This window comes from Eptesicus fuscus, chromosome 6, assembly GCF_027574615.1.
Source record: "Eptesicus fuscus isolate TK198812 chromosome 6, DD_ASM_mEF_20220401, whole genome shotgun sequence".
Classification (NCBI taxonomy): domain Eukaryota; kingdom Metazoa; phylum Chordata; class Mammalia; order Chiroptera; family Vespertilionidae; genus Eptesicus; species Eptesicus fuscus.
In genome coordinates this window covers 32619800-32645364 of record NC_072478.1, presented here as the reverse complement: position 1 = coordinate 32645364, position 25565 = coordinate 32619800, and the positions used below count along the sequence as shown (strand labels likewise).

General features: G+C 46.0%; 1 protein-coding gene across 7 annotated transcripts in view; it reads right to left on the bottom strand.

Moving 5' to 3' along the window:
• Positions 1–1890: 1890 nt before the first annotated feature.
• HMBOX1 (homeobox containing 1) overlaps positions 1891–25565 on the bottom strand; it is a 186821-nt gene continuing 163146 nt past the window's right edge. The window contains exons 7-11 of one of the 7 annotated variants that reach the window (XM_028159373.2): positions 7684–7766; positions 6132–6227; positions 5180–5274; positions 4870–4941; positions 1891–3365 (exon numbers count right to left, since the gene is read on the bottom strand). In XM_028159373.2, the coding sequence (XP_028015174.1) occupies positions 3228–3365; positions 4870–4941; positions 5180–5274; positions 6132–6227; positions 7684–7766 (484 nt within the window). In that variant the 3' untranslated portion in view covers positions 1891–3227. Of the gene's footprint in view, positions 3366–4836; positions 4942–5179; positions 5275–6131; positions 6228–7683; positions 7767–25565 lie in introns of all 7 variants that reach the window. The other 6 variants (XM_008150752.3, XM_028159374.2, XM_028159377.2 and 3 more) reach the window with 6 other exon arrangements.

The following is a 25565-nucleotide window of genomic DNA, read 5'->3' as shown; positions in this document are numbered from 1 at the left end:
TCACTGCACTAGGCCATCTCAGATAAGAGTGGAATGGATGTTCTCCCCGGCCTTCACGGAACATCCAAGTTATCGACAGAGAGACAAATTTCATTAGGATGGTCCATCGTTAGAAGGTCCCTTTGTAAGGCTGTTTTAGGAAGGACATGTACCCATGTGACCACGCTAATTTGATGAAGTCTTAAAACAATAACACAGACAAGTTACATGAACTGGGCAAGCCCCCCCACCCCCTGCCTTCTGATCGTTCTCATACAGGGAGGGTTAGCCCTGGAGAAAGCCCACCATGAAGAGAGAAGAGAGACGGACGACCATGGGAACAGCAGGGGGTTCTTTAAGAGCCCAGCTATTCCCTTCAGTAAGAGAGCAGTTTAGGGTTTCTATTTTAATATCACATCTCAAACCTAAGAAAACTTCAGAAAAAGTATTACCATTCAAAAATATTACAAATTAGTGGCAACTCCATATGCCATTATAATAATAACTAAGGTAACTTGGACAAGAGAGTGGAATGGAACCTGGTAACAAACAAAAAAACAATAGCCCCGAAGAACTAAAGGTCTACTCTTGGTGAAAAGCAAGAGCACGTAAGGCAGTGGTGAGAGCGAGCCAGCTGTCCTCCTGCTCCTGCGGAACCCGCCCGACGCGCCCGCGGTGGTGGACACGTCCCTTCCTTCCCCCAGATCCCGGCCGGGGCCTGGTACCGCCTCTGGATACTCACTCTCCTTTCTTCGTTCTTTGTCTCCCCCCGCCCCCCGCCCCCGCTTCCTTAAAGGTCTTAAAACAATGAAACCTTTTAGCTCCTCTCTGGCAATCACTGTAGTTCTTTAGAAACTGCAGCTGTCTTCTTAACAGTTTGAGTCTGTTTCTTTAAAAAGAACAGCAAGAACAAACCAGACGAGCAATCCCATCATAAAGAAGCTATCAATTATAATAATCTCCTGACAATAATCAATCATGGATGTGGCTTGTCAGACAGTGTATTTTTCTCTCCCCCCCCCTTTTTTTTCTGATTCAGCCTAGAATAAGCCAACAAAATTCCACAGAAATGGAAAGATACAAGTTATAGTTCTAAGTCATATAAAAGGAAAGAAAGATAACACAATCTCCTAATCTAAACGAAAAGTCAAAGACAGCAAGAAAGAAAACGAGTGGGGGGTCATTCCTGAGAATAACAAATGCTACTCTTGAATCTGTTGGTTCAAGTAACACAGTAAAACAGAAAAGGCTACTCCATTCTAAGTGAAAAAGTATATACATTTCCCCCTGAAATCCACGGACAAGAGCAGGCCAGGCCCCGCGGACAGCTCCGTAAGTCACAGGCCCACACAGGCACGGTGACGCCCGCGCAGAGGTGGGCTCAGACACGAGCTGTGGCGTCAGCACGCGCCTGCAGTGGAGTTAGACCAGCGAGAGACTGGCGACATGCAGTATCTCACCAACGAGAAAGAGAAGAAGGAAGGTCAGTAAGTCTCACTCTCAATGGTTTTACGTTGAACACATTTGTGGGGGGAGGAGGTAAGGAAATGGCACCTTCTTCTATCTTAGAAGCGTTTTCAGGTAATGGACAAAGGGACCCACAGTCCCCTTACTCAAGGCCCCATCGTCCGCAGGAAGGAGAGACGGACCGGGCCGAGAGCAGGGTGCGTGCCCCTCTCAGACACGCCCTCCGCTGACCCCCGAGGGGAGGGCCGTTTCCTTACCGCAGTGACAGCGTGTCATTTAATCGGGAAGCTGAGAGATCATTTTCATACAGGGCCAGCAGATGTAATTTTCCTCGATGCATGAATAGTTCATCATTTTTGCTACTAGATGACAAGGTGATCACAGGGTGACTTTATAACGCAAGTTCACTGTTTGGTATTTTGAGTTCTCAAAATGAAAAAAAGATTTATCAAATATAAATATCTTTAAGAAGTAACAAAAGTGCTACATATATGATCAAGGAAAAAAATTCCATTAGGTTACTGCTGCTTAAAGAAGATTAAACTTTACAAATATTACCACATCCATTATCAATATGGCTTCCAATTATTAAATAAATTGCCTGTAGCAATACAGCTTTTCACACAGCTCCAAGGACAGAGTAAAGAGAACACCAAAGCAGTCACACCCGTCGTGTCACGCAGAACCGCCACGTAAGTGGCAAACGTCCTGTTTTTCCTGCCCCTGTGTAGGGAAGTGTTAGCATCTGTGAAAGTCAGTCAGCAACAGCCACCGTACAGTCCTCTACAACCCCTCACATCGAGGGGCTTCAGTTGATGGACACAAAGACTGAAAGTTCGTTCACTCATTTTTAACCTTAGCTTCGTCCTTGAAAGACTTTTTTGGCGGCAGGGAAGGGGACACAGGAGGCAAAGCAGCTCCCGACGACCTCCGGCACTTTCCCAGACAGGCGAGGCCTGTGCCCCGCCTGACAGACAGCGGTTCTGAGAGCTGGGCGTGGCATCCACAGACATTCAGCTCGTGTCACTTCCCAGTGCCTCTCAAGCTGGGGTGTTTTTAAATGACCTCTATTTTTGTCTTTTTTTGTTTGTTTTAATCATGGTCCCAAAGGCAGAAGGCAGTATTTTATCTCCTCAGTCACACAGCTGTGAGAGGACTGGATGTCTGTCAGGCACGTTACCATCACCTGAATCTGAGCTGGAGCTCCCCTGCTGCATTCCCAGCACAGCCCAGACAGGCGTCACCAGCCCGTGTGACTGTTGTGAGGCACGGCTTGTTGAAGCTAGAAATCAGGGCCCCCACCCCGAGGTGGGGCTCGTGCTCCTTTCACTGTGGACACTCCCCACTTGGGCGTCAGTCCCAGGCCACACTGCCTCAGCCTGCATCCTACCAGCCGAGGAGGGAAGGGGGACAGACGGTGGGACAGGGGTCTGCGGCACCCGCGGTTTACATGTAGCCTAGTGTCTGAGACCGGAGGGCTATCTACATACCTGGAAGCACTTTCTTGGAATGCTAAGACGGAGCAGCGAAATTTCTAGCCTTGGGGCCGGGAGAGGGAAGTGTGGTTGGTTGGTTGCTTATTATTTACTGGGAATTAATACTGAGAGAGTATATGCAAAGGCGGAGGGCACCATGCCATCTTCACAGAACAAGAAGACCCTAACGGCTAACTGACATACAAGAAACTGCAAGTTATACTGTGAGAACACGTGTTAAGGACCGAGGAAAGTCTGCTAAGGTGCTACGTCTAAACTAAGTTACTCTCACGTCGCCCTCCCCGGTCAGTCGTCATCCAGGGCCTCTGTCTTGATTTCGTTGGCTCCTTGTCGGGCCAATGCCAAGATCGTGTGGTTGACGGCGGCCATTTCCACAGCTAGTGAGATGGGGTCCTGGTGGTCACTATGGCTAGTGCTGTCGTCCTGGACGTGCAGGGATAAGAAACACATGTTAGAGGACTGGGACGGTCTCCAGCTCACAGAAAGGCATGCTGGGCAAGGGGAGGCAGAGCAGCTGGGGGCGGAGGAGAGGGGGAGGGGCTCAGGATGGAGTGGGGCGAAATGCATTTAAGTAGACACTGAATGGATAGTCCAGAGATTTCGGGGTGACAGTTTTAGGATTCAACAGATAAGATTTTTCTTGCTGTGCATTGTATTCTTTCAGGAAGATTGCTGGTGGTGATAATCAAATCTGGCTCATTCTACTTTTGCAAAAAACAGAGCTCTAGTCACTGAAGGCCATGATGGTGAGCTATTAAATTCTGATGGTGCTCCTAGGATTATTAGAATTCATGGTATCTCTCCACTGAACTGAGAAAACTAGACAGGAAGTTAGACACCAACATCTTATGGATAAAATTGCACTTTTGTAAAAAAAAAAATAACCACCTCTCTATGACAACAGCACGGAAGTGTGGGCAGTGTCACTGCGGGACAGCTCTGGGAGTGGGCGGCCCGCCCGCCGTGGGGAAGCGGCAGCCACCTTAGCGGGAGTGATGCTCCCTTCCCTCACTGAGGTGCTACCAGTGAGCTGGGGAGGACACTGGCCTTGCATTTGTGGCACTGAACACGGATGACAAATAAGGGCAGGTTTCCCACCTTCAGGGGAAATCTGCATCAAAGAACTTTGGGGAGGGTATGTCCCATCAGCGGAAAAAGGGTGGGATATGCTGCCCTTAGGGCACCTGGGAAAAAAGGTGGAAATGACCCATCTACAACGTAGACTAAAATACCAGGAATGTTTCCAATGAGGAAGACTTATGAACACTCTAGGGGAAATGCGGAGCTACGATGTGGAGCCCAGAGAGGAACAGTCCCGGGGAAAGCACAGGCGCTGTTTCATTCTCATTTTCCTGGGCTGGTCTTAGGTTGCGCAGTGTCTGTGAACAGGTTGTGACACCGGAGGCAGAAGGAGCACAGTGGGCGGGATTTAAGGGCTGGCTGAGCAGCAAGGGAGGGGCATACGCCATAGGAAAGTTTCCTTCCTGGGGTCCAGGAGAAGTGACCACATTCCAAATGGAAATGAATTTCAAATCCTAAAAAATGTAAATGAAATCTGTCAACAGATATGGGGGGCGGGGAACTTCCCACATCCTTAGTTACTGAATTTTTCCATCCAGTGGCTATAATTAAATATATTTCTGCCCCCAAGCAATGAAGAATAAGTCGGGTGAGGTAGAGGACATGCATTTATGAGAGGGTGTGTGTGTCAATGTGCCGGAGACTCTGGAAGAACCACGCATCTCAGCACGCGGTTCCCACTGCGATGGGGCGCGGGGGAGGGCCTTCCACTGTGCGCCATCCATCGGTGGTGCTTAGGCTTGGGTACAGCTACCCAGCAGCCCCTAGTGTTTCTCAAACAGTGAGTGTGTGTGTGGTGAATGGTGTAACTTGCTTGTTTGGATCAGATCCTCCTCTCTTCTTCTACCTTCTCTGCTTCTCTGACTCCCTCTGAACTTCTTCCCTCCTCCTCCTCCCCATTGCGTACTTGCCAAGTATCCTGTTGTATGACAATAAATCCATGTGGGTGAATAACGATTTCTCACAAATTCAACAGGACAAGTGAATCTTACCACATTCCTTTCTAATTACACAAAAATCCAACTAGACACACGAGCACAGTGTGGAGGGACATCAGACTGTCTCCTCTTCCCCACCCAAACCAAACGCACCGCAGAACTGAGGTGTCATACTCTCCCACCCGCTCAGGAACCCTGATCCTCTGCTCAGCCACTTACCTGCTCGGAGTAGTCGTTGCCGTCGACGTCGTCACTGTTGGAATGGCCCCCTGGACTCTGTACATCTATCCCATGACTCTCCAGGATTGCTGCTTCTTCGAAAAAAGCAAATAGATCCCTAAATTATCTGTTACAGCATCATAATGGCCTAAATGCTGAATTAATTTCTGTGTTGAGGAATTAGAACGTCATTAAACAAGAACCTAGATTTCCCTATGTTCTGTTTCTTTGAAATTGCAGACAGATGGAGCTCAGGGCACGGAGGTCAGGGGAGGGACACGTGTGCAGCATTCTGGGGCCTGCTGCTGTGTGGGCTGCGTTTGCGTGGTTGACTGTTAGGTGCTTAACTGACTCTTACCAACTAATAACATGGACCTCCTATCTTGGGGTTCGTTAAAGGGTTTGAGATTTGTAATGATGAAGAGGGAGTAAGTTTAAAATGAAACACAGTTTTAGAAGCTCAAAACCACCTCCCCACCGCCATAAGCTCATCAATTTCTTAAATGCTCCCTTCTTTTTAAAATCTCTGCCTTTTGCTATGTTCCCTGTCTAAGATTCTTTCATTCAAACCCTAATAATCAGATGTTCCTTAATACTGAGGTCATAATCAAGTAATAACAAAGAAGCCGGGGTTTCACATTCCTTCTCTCCAGACCTTACAAGTGTGTTTAACATGCACCACAGGAGTAACTGCTCAGAGACCATGTCTCATTCTAGAGTCTAGAACATTAAGAACAATGAGTTTGAGAAATAATAATGGCATTATTATTGTAACACAAATACTTTAAATAATAACTGGGTTATTAAAAATACAATGAAGAGAAACATAAGGATAATTCTTATTAGGTTTAACATGTAGGGTACTTTAGACCTGCAGTTCTAAACTGAAGTCCCGCTTAAAACAGACAGTGTTCACGGCCCGAAAGGAGCAGCAGCCTCCCTGATACATTACCGATGTTGGCTCTCCTCTTGATCTCCTTCCGCCTGTTGGCAAACCAATTATACACTTTCAGGGAGGTAACTCGCTCCAGGTCTGACAGCTTTTTGCCTGTGAATGCATGCAATAAAATTCAGATAATCTATATCTGAGACTAGTTTTAAGGAGTAATACTTTTCTTTTTTAAAAGTTCTTTTGATTGCACTTATTGTTGAAATAACAGATACGGGGGGGGGGAGGGGGTTTGCAACACCTAGTACAATGTTCGTACTCAAATTATTATTGAATAAAGACACAAATAGCAACTCGTAACATAAAATGCCTGAATTCAGAAAGCCACACAATCTTAAAGAATTCCAGTATTAAACACAATCCTAAAGGATATCACAGCGTCAGTCTGCTAGGGTTGATGTTCACAGGAGAGCACACAGAGGCTTCATTTAATTAGCATCATTCTAGATGAATATGCTATTTCTTAACTGGTTTTCAGATAGCTGGTTTACGTACGTCTTTCAGATCTTACACTAACTAGTTACTGCTGTCTCGTGTTTTCTTGGAGACTAAATGTTACTTAGCCATCCGTTACTTAACGATGAACATTTTAGATTATTCTCTTCTTTGCTGTCAAATGTGACTTCTTATGGACAGCACCATGCTTGCCAACAAGGAACCACCTGTACCTTTCCCTCCCACCCTGTCCTCTCCTGTCTCAGCTTTTAATCCACGTGGTGGAGACTCCAGAAAACAGGATAGGGCCTTGATGAGCTAGGGGTAATGTGTTTTCCAGGAAGAGTTGGAGTTCCCACAGCTTTAGGGATGGGACTTGTAGATGATGTTGAAGCTGAGTTTGTTGGCTCTGGACTTATAAGCAGTCAGGCTTCTAGCTAAGAGAGAATAAATTACTATTTAATTATTACAAAGCATTTATACTTTAATTTACAGCCTTTAAGCCAATCACATTAATGGGCCAAATGGAGATCAATTGGATTGTCATAACTGAATGGTTTCTGGTAACAAAAACTGTAAAATGTGGACTATCTTAGCACCTGGGAGAAAGGATGCGTGTGTTTAAGTGGCTCTGCTGACGCGCATGAGAGCAGGACCTCAGAATGGACCCCCCCAGCCCCTCCTGGCTGAGCAGAAGTCCTCCCAAAGCCAACTCCAAACACAGTTCTCTCTTCGGTTGTAAATTAGACAATTTACAATTGTTAAAAAATTCTATGCCAATATTTTTATTAACAAACTCTGATTAAATAGTTAAACTATTTTGGAATTGATACATTTATGCTATTTTTTGGAAAAAGAAATCTATAGTCTTTAAAAAAAATAATTTCAAGCTCTTGCCTCTTCATCAGGGACACTCCCTGGAAACGTTCCCATATGAACACCTGATTGGAGTAGCACAGTCACGTCCCCAAGAAGTGTGGTTTGACCAGGACAGGGCGTGCCTCTCCACAGGAGGATGGCACAGAGGAGAGCACGGAGTGGGATGAGTCGGGGGCTTTTGTGTCCTAAGCGAGGACCTGAAGCCGAGAGCTGCCCCGCAGAGCACAGCTCGCTGCCTTACCTGGCTTCTGTATAACTGCATTGCAAGCGTTTGCAATTTCTTCTCTCTTTGCTTCATCTGGATATTGATTCTCGTTGAAGTAACTGCAGAGGCAACCAATTAAAACACAGTTTGTACTTTTAAAAATTTGCTCTCTTACAACACCAGCCCACTGAGAAACACTTCCTTCTCTGGGTGTAGCACTAGAGTGTCTAGTCCAGGCTGCGCAGTGGAATTTTCTGAGGGTGGAATGGTCTGTGCTGTGCTGTCTACTATGGTGGCCACTATTCTCACGTGGCTGCTGAACACATGAAATGAGGCTGATGTGACTGAGGAAGTAAATGTTTAATATGATTTAATTCTAACGAATTTAAATAGCTACATGTGACCAATGGCTACTACATTGGGTAGCACAGGCCTAGCCACTGCTAAGCTTCATTCAGAAATGTCCTTGATATGAAAGCTACTGTGATATGCGTGGCTGGCTGAAATCAGAGTTCTGTTACTGAGGCACTGTCACAATAGGGTTTTATGTATGTGTCAGATTGTTTGTAGTAGCCAAAATTGGAAATTACCCAATTTTCCATCAATAGGAGAATGGCAGAACAAATTATGGGACATCTATATTTATACACAGCTATTTTAAAATGACTAGGAAAAAAACAAGTTAGAGCTCTATCCACTGACCTGGAGGGATGTTTATGACCTATCCTAAGTGAGAAAAACAGTCTGCAGAATAATGTGCCTGCAAAAGCACCATGATGGAATTTGAAAAATTCCTGTCTATGCACATAAATTTGCATGGATAAAAGCTAGAAGAATACGCATCAGGCGGTAAATATTGATTAGTTCTTAGTGGGAGGAGATGTAACAGTTCTTTATTTTTGCCTTTCCTCTATTGTTAAACAGTACATGGGTACTTACTGTACCCTCTGCACAACAGTGCACAAAAGAAATGTGGTTAACTGCACCCATCATCAGACCTGTGAGACTGTATGTGAGAGCAGAATGCTTGTTAGTGCTACTTTCCCCATCATTTATGAGTTTAAAAAAAAGAAAGAGAACTTTCCTACTTTGAACCTGGAAACTTAAGATCAGGAAATGATCGTTTGTCAAATTCTGGTACCTCCCCTCACACTCTTGTCCACATTGGGGGAAGTGCCGTTTTGTTTGGAGTGAACACGGAGGCCCCTAACCCTTCCAGTGAACCCCCAGACCCACACCGCCACCCCTCTTCCCCAGCCCTCCCCCTGGAGAGCACCCTTCACTGCAGTCCTGACACAGCAGCTGCCAGCACCGGACAGCACCTCCTTTTCTAAGGCAGAAGTCACAGAACTATATCATCCCAGCCTTTTCAGCTACTGTCCCCCACTCTGGTCTCCTGCTTTATTCCACGATAAGCATCTCTTCCCATGTGGTGTTCTGCTATCATTTTAAGGACTCCAGTGTTCACAGTGAGGATTTTTCAAGTCTCTGTCCCTGTAAGTGCTCCACTTCCACATTCCTATTAAGCTTTATCGTTACTACACTTCTGCTATTTACTTGGGCAAAGGCTTGCTGGATGAGTTCCACCCAGCAACACTGGCACCACCGGGGAGCTTGTTAGAGAGGCAGGATCTCAGAGTAAATAAGTTTTTTTTTTTTTTTTTTTAGATGTTTTAATTGACTTTTAGAGAGAGATGGGGAGAGAGAGAGAGAGAGAACCATTGATCGGCTACCTCCTACACACCCCCTACTGGGGATCAAACCCGCAACCCAGGCATGTGTCCTAATGGGGAATCAAACCTGCAACCTCTGGGTGCATGGGACAGTGCTCAACCAACTGAGCCACACCGGCCTGGGCCAGAATCCGAGGTTTAACAAGATCTCTAGGTGATTCGGTTAACGTTCGTTTGAGAAGCACCAGATTAACTCATTCCTTTAAAATGCCACAGCAAAGACAAGTACTATTCCATTGTATATAAAGCAGATACGACACACCTGCTATTTGTACTTGCATTATAGGTGAAGAAGAGAATGAGAGAGGTTCTAACACAAGGAGTTTATAATCTACTGAATAGAGAGACATATAAATCAATATACTTGTGGTAAAATCCCAGAGGACGTCTACAGAGAACTGCAGGAGCAAAGACAAAGACGTGCTCAGTGTTGTTTTTTGTGCAGGCGCCTGGAAAGACCTGGCAGAGGAAGTGCCACCTGAGTTAGGCTTGAAGATGGGCGGGAGTTTGCAAGGCAAAGAGGAGGAAGAGCATTTCACGCCAGGGGAAGAGCATGTGCAAGGCAAAGCAGGTAAAGGCCTTCAGGAATCAGTGCAGCGTGTGGTGAGAGTATGGGGTTCACAGGAGATGAGGACACATTCGCCTGGAAAAGTAGGTTGGTCCAGTTTGTGATGAGCCTTGCCTATCCTTTAAGTAGTAAAGACTTCACCCAGAAATCGAGGTTTTCAAGCCACAGAGATATGCTCCCATCTATGTTGTGAAAGATAAGTTTTCTAGACTCAACCCTCAGAATTCTACCTCTATCATCTTAAATTCTGAAGTCCCCCAACTTCCTATTTACAAACTCCTCCTTTTCAAAATAACTTACTTGCTTTCTTTATAATCTTAAATCCCTTAATTCCCTACCCTCCAACTTGACAAAAATCTGTTTATCTGTTGCTTTCTCCTGGCCTCACCTCTCATTTGGTTAAGCCTGTACTTAACAATATATCTAAGGAGAAACTTAGATCATGTAGCGTTTCTGCCCCTCACCATACCCACACAGCCAGTCTCCTGCCCTGCAGAAAGCACCTTCCACTTGTTTTCCTCATCCTTCTCTCAGGTGTCAAGTGTTCTTGGACCAAGTCATTAAATACAACTAATTGGTTTCCTTAAAAACCCATGCTTTTCAACCTTACTTGGATTCCTCATTTCTGATGAGAAAACTTCAGTCCTTTCTTTAAACAATTTTTATTTTTCAATTACTATTAGCATACAATATTACATTAGTTTCAAGTGTACAACATAGTGGTTAAATGGCTATATGACTTATGAAGTGATCAGCTCAGTAAGTCTAGTACTCACTTGAAACAATATGTGATTATTACAATATTGACTACATTCCCTATGCTATATTTTACATCCCATAACTATGTTTATAACTGGAAATTTGTATATCTTAATTCCTTCACCATTTCACCATTCCCCCAACCACTCCCCCATCTGGCAACCATCAATTTGTTCTTTATATGTATTTGTATTGTTTGTTTATTTTATTTTTTAGATTCCACATATATGTGAAATCATATGGTATTTGTCTTTGAGTTATTTCACTTAGCCTAATACATTCTAGGTCCATCTATGTTGTTACAAATGGCAAGATTTCATTATTTTTTATGACTGAGTACTATTCCATTGTATATATGTGTCACATCTTTATTCATTTGTCTATCGAAGGGACACTTAGGTTGCTTCCCTACTTAGCTATTATAAATAACCAGAGGCCTGGTGCACGAAATTCGTGCGGGGTGTAGGGGGATGTCCTTCAGCCCAGCCTGCACCCTCTCTAACCTGGGACCCCTCGGGGGATGTCTGACTGCCAGTTTGGGATTGGGCCTAAACTGGCAGTCGGACATCCCTCTCACAATCCGGGACGGCTGGCTCCTAACCACTCACTGCCTGCCTGATTGACCCTAACTGCTCCATTGCCGGCATGACTGACACCTGCTTCCCTGCCGGCCCAATCACCCCTAACTGCCCTCCCCTGCAGGCCTGGTCCCCCCAGCCCAACTGCCCTCCCCTGCAGGCCTGGTCCCTCTCAACCGCCCTCCCCTTCTGACAACGTGGGGGTGGCCATCTTGTGGCAGCTATCTTGTGATGACATGGGGATGGCCATCTTGTGATGATGTGGGGGTGACCATCTTGTAACATGGGGGCGGCCATCTTGTGATGAAAGGGAATGAGGGTCAATTTGCATATTACCTCTTTATTATATAGGATGTTACAGTGAACATAGGGATGTACATATCTTTTCAAATTAGTGTTTTAGACTTCTTTGGATAAATACCCAGAAGTGGAATTGCGGGGTCATATGGTAGTTCTATTTTTAATTTTTTGAGGTAGCCTCATACTGTTTTCCACACTGGCTGCACCAGTCTGCATTCCCACCAACAATGCATGAAGGTTCCCCTTTCTCCACACCCTTGCCACCACTTGTCTGCTAATTTGTTAGAGACAGCCATTCTGACAGGGCGAGGTGACCTTTCATTCTGGTTTTAATTTGCATTTCTCTAATAATTAGTGATGTTGAGTATCTTTTCATATGTCATCTGTATGTCCTCTTTGGAGAAGTGTCTATTTAGATCCCTGGCCCGTTTCTTCAAAATATATTTTTACTGACTTCAGAGAGGGAGGGGGAGAGAGAGAACTAGAAACCTCAATGATGAGAGAGAACATTGATTGGGTGCCTCCTGCACACCCCACATTAGGGACGAAACCTGCAACCTGGGCATGTGTCCTGACTGGGAATTGAATGGTGACCTCCTAGTTCATAGGATGACGCTCAACCACTGAGCCATGCCAGCCAGGCTGTGTTTGTTTTGTTTTTTTGTTGGTGTTAAATTGTATGAGTTTCTTATACATTTTGAATATTAACCCCTTAGGGTGTATCGTTGGTGAATATCTTCTTCCATTTCCATTCAGTAGGTTGTCTTTTCATTTTGTTGATCGTTTTCTTCACTGTGCAAAAACTCTTTAGTTTGATGTAGTCCCATTTGTTTTTGTTTTTGTTTTTATTTTATTTTTAAATTTCTTTATTGATTAAGGTGTCACATATTTGTCCTCATCCCCCCATTCCCATCCCCCCCCCTCCCCACACCTGCCCCAACCCCCTGTTGAACTTAACTGTTGGATAGGCTCATACGCATGCATACAAGTCCTTTGGTTGAACTCTCCCCCTCCCCCCACCCTCCCCTATCCTCCCTCTGAGGCCCGATAGTCCGATCAATGCCTCCTTGCTTCTGGTTCTGTTCTTGTTCCTCAGTCTATGTTGTTCATCATTTCCCCTAGATGAGCGAGATCATATGTCACTAGATATATACTTATGAGAACTGAATGTGAGACGAGCAATAATAGTTATGCTGACAGGCAAATGAATCAGTCTGTAGTGAGTTTCTTTCTGGACCAACAGTTCTTTTGAGACCCAATTTCAATGTCCACCAGTTCCTTATGTGTACATATCAGCACTGACCCCTCAGCTCTGGATGGTGGACAAATGGTGGTACCGGAGGTCCGACTCCCTCTGGTTTGGTCTCGGCCGGACCCAGGGGCACGGCTTCACCCGGACTAAGGGGCACGTGGCCTCACCCGGATCTAGGGACACATGGTCTCACCTGGACCCAGGGACGCTTGGCCTCTCCCAGACCCAGGGGCACGTGGCCTCACCCGGGCCTCGGTGCACGAGGCCTCACCTGGATCCAGGGACACATGGTCTCACCCGGACCCAGGGACGCTTGGCCTCTCCCAGACCCAGGGGCACGTGACCTCACCCAGGCCTAGGTGCATGAGGCCTCACCCAGATCCAGGGACACATGGTCTCACCCGGACCCAGGGACGCTTGGCCTCTCCCAGACCCAGGGGCACGTGGCCTCACCCGGGCCTAGTTGTACGAGGCCTCACCCGGATCCAGGGACACATGGTCTCACCCGGACCCAGGGATGCTTGGCCTCTCCCAGACCCAGGGGCACGTGGCCTCACCCGGGCCTAGGTGCACGAGGCCTCACCCAGGTCCAGGGACACATGGTCTCACCCGGACCCAGGGACACCTGGCCTCTCCCAGAACCAGGGGCACGTGGCCTCACCCGGGCCTAGGTGCACGAGGTCTCACCCGGATCCAGGGACACATGGTCTCACCCGGACCCAGGGACGCCTGGCCTCCCCCAGACCCAGGGGCACGTGGCCTCACCCGGGCCTAGGCGCACAAGGCCTCACCCGGATCCAGGGACACACGGTCTCACCCGGACCCAGGGACGCCTGGCCTCCCCCAGACCAAGGGGCACGCGGCCCCACCCGGGCCTAGGTGCACGAGGCCCCACCCGGATCCAGGGACACATGGTCTCGCCCGGACCTAGGGGTGCGTGGCCTCTCCCAGACCCAGGGGCACGTGGCCTCACCTGGACCTAGGTGCACGAGGCCTCACCTGGATCCAGGGACTCATGGCCTCACCCGGACCCGGGGGCGCGTGGCCTCTCACTGACACAGAGGCGCTTGGCCTCACCCGGACCTAGGTGCACGAGGCCTCACCCGGATCCAGGGACACATGGCCTCACCCGGACCCAGGGGCGTGTGGCCTCTCCCAAACCCAGGGGCGCATGGCCTCACCCGGACCCGGGACCCAGCCTCACCCGGATCCAGGGGCACATGGCCTCACCAGGACCCGGGATCTAGCTTCACCTAGACCCAGGGGTACGTGGCTTCACCCGGACCCGGGGGCGCGTGGCCTCTCACTGACACAGAGGCGCTTGGCCTCACCCGGACCTAGGTGCACGAGGCCTCACCCGGATCCAGGGACACATGGCCTCACCCGGACCCAGGGGCGTGTGGCCTCTCCCAAACCCAGGGGCGCATGGCCTCACCCGGACCCGGGACCCAGCCTCACCCGGATCCAGGGGCACATGGCCTCACCTGGACCCGGGATCTAGCTTCACCTAGACCCAGGGGTACGTGGCCTCACCCGGACCCAGGGGCGCGTTACCTCTCTCAGACCCATGGTCGCGTGGTCTCACCCGGATCCAGGGGCGCACGGCCTCACCCGGACTCGGGACCCAGCCTTACCCGGATCGAGGGGCCCACGGCCTCACCCGGACCCAGGGTTCAGCTTCACCCGGACCCAGGGGCACATGGCCTCACCCGGACCCAGGGGCGCGTTACCTCTCTCAGACCCCTGGTCGCGTGGTCTCACCCGGATCCAGGGGCGCACGGCCTCACCCGGACTCGGAACCCAGCCTTACCCGGATCCAGGGGCCCACGGCCTCACCCGGACCCAGGGTTCAGATTCACCTGGACCCAGGGGCACATGGCCTCACCCGAACCCGGAATCCAGCTTCACCTGGACCCAGGGGCGCGAGGCCTCACCCAGACCCAGGGGCGTGAGGCCTCACCTAGACCCAGAGGCGTGTGACCACACCTGAGCCCAGAGGCTCGCAGCCTCGCCTGGACTCGGGTCTCAGCGGGGTTTCGTCTTCTTGATCCCAATTCCTGTTGGTCAGTTCCCTCTCAGCAATTCCTTCGGTCATTTTCTCAGAGCTCCAGGGCGGCTGCCGCAGAACTCGTTGGGCGGCGGGCTCGGCGAGGCTTCGGTGTGCCTGGTGCGCGGCGGCGGGCTGGTCTGGTGTCGCTGCGTCGGCCCTTGGGTCTGCAGCGGTGGCCGGTCGCCGAGCGTGCGCACCTGGCCGCTTCGGGGCATTGAGATTCTTGAAGGACTCGGAGGTCAGCAAGCACGGAGTCTCCCACCCCATGTCTCCCAGGGGCTCGTCTGCCCGTGCTCGGCAGCGAGTGGAGCCGTCCCCTCAGCCGGAAACCGCCGGGGGAACTGCGCCGAGCACGTTCCAGGCCGCCATTGTGTCGCCTGAGCCATAGTTCTTAAAGTGTGGACTTTGGGTCACCGGCATCAGCATCATCCCGCGTACCCCTCTCTTTTATTCTAGTTGTAGAGCATCTGCTCAGCCAGCCCCCCGGTGGTTCTGGCTGGTGTCTGCTCTGCTCTCCCGTCGTAGTCTCAATATTGTTGTGGTAGGCAACGATCAGGCTGCCGCCCTATATCTCCATCTTGGTCCTCCTTTGTACAGTTAAGTCTTGATTGTTGTTGGTGACACTGGGAGGAATTGTCCTCCAGGCCAATTGGCCGTGAGGACCCTCTTTGTCTATATAGGAAGAGTTGCTGTGCAGGAGACATGTTTATGGGCCGGGTCTTGATGCAGCAATGCCTTGGCGCTCACTGAGTCTGCCTCTAGAATGCCTCCCTTATGCGAGTGGTTGAAATCTGGTGTCATCTCACACCAACCACTAGATGCCCTCATTTCTGGGTCTCCAATGTAGTGTGGGTCAGCCACTACCTGAGGCACTCAGCAGGAAAAAGCTTCTGCTCAGCTTGGCTGGGGCGGAGCTACAGGGTGGAGCCTACAACCTTGGCTTCCTGTCAGCCCCGCCCTATGAGGCTCCTGCGTCTGTGTCCCTCTGTATTCCTCGCAAACACCTCTGAGAGAAACGCGCCCTGGAGTTTCGCCCACTGCCAAACAGTCCAGTCCCTCCCCTAATGAATCTGGACTCCCAGATTCTCACCTGGAACAGGGTTTCAGTGTAGTTGGAACTGGGTCTCAGCGCAGTCTGGCGCCCCTGTCTCCTTCCCAGCAGGGCCACCCAGTGGCTCAGGCAAAAGTCCGTCCTCTGCGCTCCTTCCAGTGCGCGCTACTGGAGCCGCCGCTCCTCTGTGCCTCCACCCCACAGCCCAAATTCATTCCCCCAGCGTGCGCCTGGCTTCCCAGGGTTTCACCCGGAACTGGGGTTCAGCACGGTCCGGAGCTCTTGTCTCCTTCCCGCTAGGGCAGTTCAGTGGCGCAGGCAAAAGTCCGTCCTCTTCGCTCCTTCCAGTGCGCGCGTCTGGAGCCGCAGCTCCTCTGTGCCTGCGCCCCACAGCCCAAAGTCATTCCCCCAGCGTGCGCCTGGCTTCCCAGGGTTTCGCCCGGAACTGGGGTTCAGTGCAGTCGGAGCTGGCGCTTAGCGCAATCCGGAGCCTTTATCTCCTTCCTGCCAGTGAACGCCGGCCAGGCCATCAGCCGCCCCTTCCTCTCTGGCTCCATCCTCCCCGCAGGCGCGCATGCTTGTGTCTCCGCCCGTTTCTCCATACCTCAGGCTTTTACGGCTCCCCCGATTGTCCCCGTGGCCTTCTCCTTCCCCCCAGCTGTGGGCATTTCAGTCCGCCAGCTCTCCTGTGGTTCTGGACGATGTCCGTTCTGACCTCTAGTTGTGCCTTTGAAATTGTTGTGCCCGGCTGCAGGTTAGGTGTTTAACCTATGCCGCCATCTTGGTTTCTCTCCCCATTTGTTTTTTTGTTGCTGTTGTTTCGCTCACATAAAGGAGACATATCCAAAAAAATATTGCCAAGAGCAATTCAAAGAGTTTGCTGCCTATGTTTTCTTCTAGGAGTTTTATGGTTTCAGGTTTTATATTAAATTTTTAATGCATTTTGGATGTATTCCTATATGTGGTGTAAGAAAGTGGTGTAGTTTCATTTCCTTTGCATGTACTTCCACTTTCCCACCACCATTTCTTCCTTTCCAACTCAAATGCCTTTTCTTTTTTTGTCTGATTGCTGTAGCTAGGACTTCTAATACTGTGCAGAACAAAAATGTTCAAAGTGGACACCCTTGTCTTGTTCCTGATGTTTAAGACAAAGCTTTCAGCTTTTCACTGTTGGGTATAATGTTAGCTGTGGGTTTGTCATATATGGCCTTTATTGTGTTGAGGCATGTTCCCTCTATCCACATTTTGATGAGAGTTTTAGCATAAATGGCTATTGGGTTTTGTCACATGCTTTTTTCTGCATCTATTGATATGATAATTTGATTTTTATCTTTCAGTATGTTTATGTGGTTTATCACTTTAATTTGTGAATACTGAACCAACCTTTCATCATGAGAATAAATCCCATTTGATCCTAGTGTACGATCTTTTTAACGTATTTCTGAATTCAGTTTGCTAATATTTTGTTAAGGATCTTTTAATCTATGTTTATCAGGGACACTGTCCTATACTTTTCTTTTGTTGTAGTGTTTTGTCTGGTTGTGGTATCAGGGCCTTTTAGTCCTTTCTAACCAATTCTCTTTAATACTCTTTTTATGCCCCACTTACCTGAATCCTTTCCACTTCTTAAGTCCCAAGACTTCAAACCCACTACTGTCCTTTTTACAGATGACCTTGCCTCCTCTTTCACAAAGATGTTGGTATTTAAAATGAGTTTAGTTAATGTTTTTAGCTTCTCAATTTCTAAACTTCTGAGTCACTGCTCCTTCATCCCATGGCAGATGGAGACATCCTCTCCTCTTCCAGGTCTACTTCTCCCTTGTGTCTTTGTTCTCATCCCCCACTTCTTTCATTTTCTCAAACTCTCCCCTTACTTACATGCATACCCCATCTTTCCCCCAACCCGTGAAATTACTCTATTTTACTGAATCTATGATGTACATTTCTTATTATAATCTATGATGTACATTTCTTATTATAATCTATGATGTACATTTCATTATTATAATCTCTAAAATCAGGATATATCTTATAACTGGTGGTGTCTGAAAATTATCCAGCAATGCTTCCCCCCCTCGTTAGTACATAAGATAAAGGTGTGTCTTATAAGCATAGCTTTTTTAGATCTGATGGAATATGGCAGTTGCTAAGACCTAGAGGTTCTATGTTTCAACAACAGCTCTATGGTCACTATATCTCTTTTGGTAACTCTTCTTCCAAATTACTGCAAAGTCTGTGACTGACACTGTACCCTCCAATGTCTGATTAATATTCCTAATGCACATCTCTGTTCAAAATTTTCTAAAGATTTATTATAGAGGTGTTCAGTGTTCTCTCCAAACTACCTTTACACCTTTACCTGCTGCTACTCTCATATGTGCACACTGTGGTCTAGGAAAATGGAATAACCTTGTAAATCACCTGCATTTCTGCCTCTCTCCTGCCAGTTTCCATGCCTTTGTGCCTCCTGCCAACCCAAATCTTTCAGGACACAGCTCAAATATTACCTCTTGGGCAATCAAGGTAAACATTTTCCTCACCCTGTGAGCCCCACAGCACTTCATCTGTTCCTCTCATGCACCTCTTTCACCTTGTATTACAGTTATCACTGTAAAAATCTCTTTCCTTCTATACTGAAAGCTACCTGAGGCCAGGATGTAAGTCGGACTCATCCTTATACAAACACCTCATTGATGATAGTGTTGACAAGCAATAAAGATGAACAAAGTCACCATCAACCCAGGATAGGGGCCTTCCAAAGAAATGGCTATCACTGTACATGAATAATTGACAATCAATAGTATAGGATTATTGCAAAAGGGCCTCAAAGAATACATACTAAACTGTTACAAATGCTATGAGTGGCTGGAAGACTGATTTTCACATGCTACTTTATATACTTAAAATTTCTGAAATGAACACATGCTGTTATAATTGTTTTTAAGAAAGAATATTGGGAAAACACTGAAACAAGAACTAATTTAATGATTAACACAAGTCCATAAACAATTTATGTTTGGAAAGTGTATATGGATCAGTATTTTTGGAAGCTATGTTAGTATTTGTAATTATCCATGGCATATACTACTTGAGTTAGTTTTTTTTAAAAAATATATAATTCTTTATTGTTCAAAGTATTACACATGTCTCCTTTTCTCTCCCATTGACCCCCTCCAGCCCGCCCTCGCCCCTGCCTCCCCCCTCCCTGGGACCTCAATGCCCCATGGTCTGTGTCCATGGGCCATGCATGTATGCATACAAGGTCCTTGGTTGATTACCTCCCATCCACCCACCCTCCCCCTGAGTTCCCCTGAGATTCCACACTCTATTCCATGCTTCAAGCCTCTGGATCCACTTCTATTCCATGCTTCAAGCCTCTGGATCCACTCCGTTCATCAGTTTATTTTGTTACTTAGATTCCACATATGAGTGAGATCATGTGATACGTGTCTTTCTCTGACTGACTTATTTCACTTAGCATGAGACTCTCCAGATCCCTCCATGCTGTCTCAAAGGGTAAGAGATTCTTTTTTACTGCTGCATAGTATTCCATGGTATAAATGTACCACAGCTTTTTTATCCACTCATCTATGATGGGCACTTGGGCTGTTTCCAGATCTTAGCTATTGTAAATTGTGCTGCTATGAACATAGGGGTGCATACATTCTTTCTGATTAGTGTTTTGGGTTTCTTAGGATATAGTCCTAGAAGTGGGATCACTGGGTCAAGTGGCAGCTCCATATTTAATTTTCTGATGAAACTCCATACTGTTTTCCACAGTGGCTGCACCAGTCTGCATTCCCACCAGCAGTGCATGAAGGTTCCCTTTTCTCCACATTCTCGCTAACACTTGTCACTTGATGATAGCCATTCTGAAAGGTGTGATGTGATACCTCATTACCCTTTTAATTTGCATGTCTCTGATGAACAGTGACTTTGAGCATTTTTTCATATGACTCTTGGCCTTCTATATGTTCACTTTGGAGAAGTATCTACTTAGGTCCTTTGCCCATTTTTAAATTGGATTATTTGTCTTCCTTTTGTTAAGTTGTATGAGTTCCTTATATATTTTGAAAATTAACCCCTAATCAGATGTATTATTGGCAAATATGTTTTCCCATGTAGTGAGCTCCTTTTTCATTTTGTTGATGGTTTCTGTTGCTGTGCAGAAGCTTTTTATTTTGATGTAGACCTATTTGTTTATTTTCTCCGTAGTTTCCTTTGCTCTAGGAGATGTATTGGTAAACATACCAATGCTACAAGAGATACCTGAGATTTTGCTGCCTATGGTTTCTTCTAAGATTTTTATGGTTTCATGACTTACATTTAAGTCTTTTATCCATTTTGAGTTTATTCTTGTGTATGGTGTAAGTTGGTGGTCTAGTTTCATTTTTTTGCATGTAGCTGTCCAATTGAAGAGACTGACTTTACTCCATTGTATACTCAAAACATTAATTTTCATCAAAATGTACTACTATGTAGTAGGTATGTTGGGTATCACTCACCTTTTTCTTGATCAATAATTTTTAAATATTTAAAATGTTAATTCAAGACACAGTATAATCTAAACTGACAAAATCATATTTTAAGATATATCATAGTAAATATTTAAGTTTAAAATGTAATAATCATAATTTTTCATTGCAAAGGCCTTAAAGCTTTTTATTTTTTTTGGGGGGGGGGGCAGATACACAATACTGATGTAAAGTAGAAGAGTTTTTCTGTTTTCTAAATTATTATAATTATCTTATTGATTTCAGAGACTAAGGGAGAGAGAGAAACATCAATGATGAGAGAGGATCATTAATTGGCTGCCTCCTGCACGCCCCCTACTGGGAATCAAGCCTGCAACCCAGGCATGTGCCCCTGCCCGGAATCGAACCTGTGACCCTTCAGTCCACAGGTCGATGCTCTATCCACTGAGCCAAACCAGCTAGGGCAAAGTGGGATAGTTTTTAGGCAGGAAATAAAATATTCAACAAAAATGTATTATATGAGTAAGAATAAGGCACTGTACTTGAGGAGTAGATGTAAGTTCAAAATATCGACCTCGATCTTAAGGACATGTGGTTCAGTTGAGGAGGAAGATATGAAAAAGTTAAACAACAAAAGGAGTCAAAACAGTAACATAACTATGACAAACCAGAATAAATGTAGTTGCTAATAAAGTATATAAGTTAACCCTAAATAAATTCAGGATGGAGATATTTGTATGGACTAGGCTGATCAGGAAAAGCTTATTGATCTGGGCAGCATTTGAAGGATGCACAGGCTCTAGGCATTGGAGAGGAAAGGGCAAAGTTAGCAATAAAGACCAAGATACAAAGGCATAAAAACATAAACTGTGCTTGGAAAACAGAAGGCAGCTAGTAATACAATCTGATTCGACTATAGCATTTATTTATAGGGTGATTGTACATCTTGGCTTGTCTGAGATAATGCTGTTGTCTTGGATTATTAACACACTAGAGGCCTAGTGCATGAAAATTCATGCACTGGAGGGGGGTCCCTCAGCCTGGCCTGCCCTCTCTCACAGTCTGGGAGCCCTCAGGGGTGGGAAGTGACCCAGTGATCAGGGGAAGGCGACGCCCCATCACAGCTCTGCTGCTGCCACTGCCGGCAGCGCAAGCCTCGGCTGACCCTGGTTACCCGAGCCTCGGGTGGCCCTGGGCGGCTGGGCAGCCGCCATCCGAGGCTTGCCTGTGCCTCGGGCCGGGGACTGGGTGCTGCCATCTTGTGGCTGTGGGTGCTGCCACCTTTGAGGGTGTGGCAGTCAATTAGCATATTCCCTCCTTATTGTCTGTGGGTGCCGTCATCTTTGTGATAGCGTGAGGGTCAATTAGCATATTCCCTCTTTATTAGATAGGATTCCTTTTCACTCCCCCATAAGTATCCCATTTTAGACAATAACTGACATGGTCACCATCACATATTTTACTTATCTGAATTTAATGTTAACAAAAATCTCCCAAGTGTTTTTCACATGTGCTCTGTGAAAGAGAACATTTGTTAATTGCTCAGGAAAAAAGGAAACATTAAAGATAACAATAACTACAGTTTCTGTATAGTTACTCAAAAGAGGAGCTTTTTAAGCCCAAGGAATCTGCTTGGCTTATAATAGATATTCAATAAGTAACTATTTCATCAATAGATGTTTGAATAAATGAATACATAAGGAATGAATGAAAAAAGGAAACAAAGGTGAAAACAGTGGTTTTAGTTAAGACTTTTGAAAAAAAAATGTTTTATTGATTTCAGAGAGGAAGGCAGAGTTAGAAACATCAATGATAAGAATCATCAATCGGCTGCCTCCTGCACACTCCCTACTGGGGACTAAGCCCGTAACCTGAGCACGTGCCCTGATGGAGAATCAAACCATGACCTCCTGGTTCATGGGTCAACACTCAACCAGTGAGCCACACTGGTCTGCTCAGTTAAGACTTTTAATGAAACCAATAATATCTCTTTTAGGAAAAAGTCAGTTGGAATTTCAACATATTGTATATTATCTTCTCTAGGTACTATGGATGAAAGGCTCCACATGCTAACCTGACAAGGTCAGGGAAGTCCTGCATGGCAGTCTTGCAAACTTTAAGACCTAAAGTAACCACAAAGGATGGTCTGAAATTAAAACTTTAACTAAAAGCAGTTATGGTGGGTAGTCATGTACTAGGCCCGTATTTTCACTGACAAGGTCAATCTATACCTTAACTGAACTCATTGTCGTTTTGCATCTAAGATAACATAAGTATGAAATGTCTGGGTAACTTGTAGCTTCCCTTTTTCCAGACCCCTCAGGGCATAACGAAACGCAATGACTGAGACCATAAGTTCCTTCATTGTTATTGTTATCATGTTAACTGTTGACTGTTAACAATCTGTAACCACCTATGTAAACAAAGCATGTTATCTATCATTTTACTTTTTATTCAATTCCAGAAGTTTCCCTGCTTTGCTTTCTCCTACCTCCCTAATCTATCACCAATGGATTTCATGTAACCCACGTCTCCTCTTTTGATTGTAATGTATAATACCCATGTCTCCTCTTTTTATTGTAATGTATAAAACAAGGTGAAAACCCGCCATTCTCCGGAGCACTATCCCAATCAGTTGAGATTCTGCTTCCCAGCAATTGTCAACAGTTTGGCTCAATTAAACTCACAAAAATTCTTTACAGATTTGAATGTTTTTACGTTAACATTACATTCAGGGGTTTTAGACTAAGATATAGCTAAATACAATTATATTTGTATAGTGTTTATTTTTGAATAGTATAGAACCAATCACTATCAATGAAGATGGGAAATAAGTGTAAGGATTTTCAGTTTGGACATTGATTAATAATTCATTTAGTCACCCCAAAATGTGGAATGAGTCTTAGTTTATACCTGGCAATTGGCTAAATGGTCGCAAAGATAAACCAGACAGACAAATCTTCCCATTGTAGTCACCAGGGGAGATATGCATGTAACGAAACACATTATAAATATTGTAAAGTGGACTATATTAGTGGTCTGAGTATAAATATATGGGAGCAGAAAGGAATCGATGTTTGTGCAGGGTCGTAAAGAAACAGCAGGGAGGGTGAGTGGAGAGAAATAATAGGAGGCAGAGGAAGCACCATGTATAAAGAAAGGGAATCATGAAAGAGCTTAAAATGTGCTGAAATGGGAAGGAGTTTGGTGTGTCTGGAATATACTGTATATGAGAACAAAATGAAGAAAAACATTGGGTCCAAGTTTTTAAGCAGGGATATTACATGACCAAACTTATTTTTGTAGGGAAATATCTCTGGTGATACTAGAGGCAGAAGCCAGGCAGCTGTGGCAATAGCTGGGGAGAGGGTATGAAGTAGGCTGAGGCATGGAAAGAGAGAGGAAAGGTAAGATTCAAGAGATGTTTCAGAATGGTAATAAAACTCATTCAAGACAGCCTCACCTCCCGGGTTCAGGCACCTGCTCCCCTTTCCCCAATAGTCTTAGGTAGTACACACTAGTTATTATTCACCTTCAAGCATTTTAACCTTTATGTTGAAAGAATAGGTAGTTCTATCAGGTAGATACATTGTAGAACTTGGCTCTAAGACTCTTAAAGAGACTGTGTCTGAACTGGAACTCTTCAAAACATACTTCTGTCCATGTAAGGATGTTTATAGCCCTAGACATTTTCCAAGACAAAAAAGGGAAGAAATATAAACAGAAACCTACAGGTAACAATAAAAAAGTGATAAAATAAATCCACAGGATACTACACATTTTTAGACAAAGGACATTGTCAGCTGAGTAATCGGTGAATATCTTCACAGAGAGAAACCAAATGATGGTTTTGCCAGACAATGACAGCAAAGAATTAAAATGAAAAGTGGCAAAATAATTTACATGAAATGAGAAACCATAAGCTAGTAACAAATGGAAATGTCCTTGAAGCACTTTCATTTCAATAACACTGAAGTCTATAAAAATTGCAGCCAGAAATTCCTCCTTTTGTGCCTTAGTGAGCACACAGACGAGATAGGGACTGACTCTCTTAAGCAAGGAATAATGCTATGCAAGCGAACATTCTTTTTTTCCTGTGCCTTTATGTGAACTCTCTCTCCTGAAGAGAGATTCAAACCTTGCCATTCCAGTAATTCAGATCAGGTCTGTCAGATACTGCCCACTATCTACAATCATATGCATTTCTTCATCACTTAGTACAATTACTGAAAAAGAGAATATTAAACTAAAACACTTTGGAACCTAATTGTCCCAGCTCCTATTTGAGAGTGTTAAATAATCTTCAGCAACAAAGTAATTTAAAATGTTTTCTTCTCTCTCTTTTTGTTTTTAAACAGTGGAGGCAAATACAAAAGGAATGGGAAAACCTTCTTTAAATACACCAAGTCTCTTTTGTTAATCCATAAGGAATACCTTCAGTTCACTTACAGACAAGAATAGTAATATTCTATATTTTATCCAAAGATGCCAAAGCCCCTCTGATACTTTTCATACATTTAAAAACCGCACAGAAACAATCAGGGGCCAGAGAGAAGTAAGAGGGGCGGAGCTAGAAATCAGCTCTGCACATGACTCCTCCTCATTTAACCTGGACTTCAGGACAAATAGGAATCTTGGAAGATTACTCACTGATCAACCTCCGCATTTGAGAACTGGGACAATGACAAGCTTCCCCAGAGTTTATAGAGCTGGCTAGGACCAGAGACAAGCCTCTTGAATCCCAGGTCCTTGCTCTTTCAACTACTGCTTGTGTAGGAAGTTGTTGGGTGCAGCAGGCTGAATAGTGTTACCTGAGAATTCATGTCCCCCTAGAACTTCAGGAAGTAATCTTATTTGGAAACTAGAAGCCCGTTGCACGAAGTTTTGTGCAATAGACTTTCCTTCACCTGGCTGCCAGCACCAGTTTTCCACCAGCACCAGTTTTCCTCTGGCCACCCGCCGATAGGAGTACCTCCCGCCAGCGCGATCTCTGGCCTCTGGCCATCCGCGGATCGGAGTGCCTCCAGCCAGCGCGATTGGCCACCTGCCGATCGGAGCGCCTCCTGAAGGCTGGGGGCGGGACTCGGAGTGGCCGATGGCTCTGGCTGGAGGCGCTCCGATTGGCAGCTGGCCAGAGGAAAACTGGTACTGG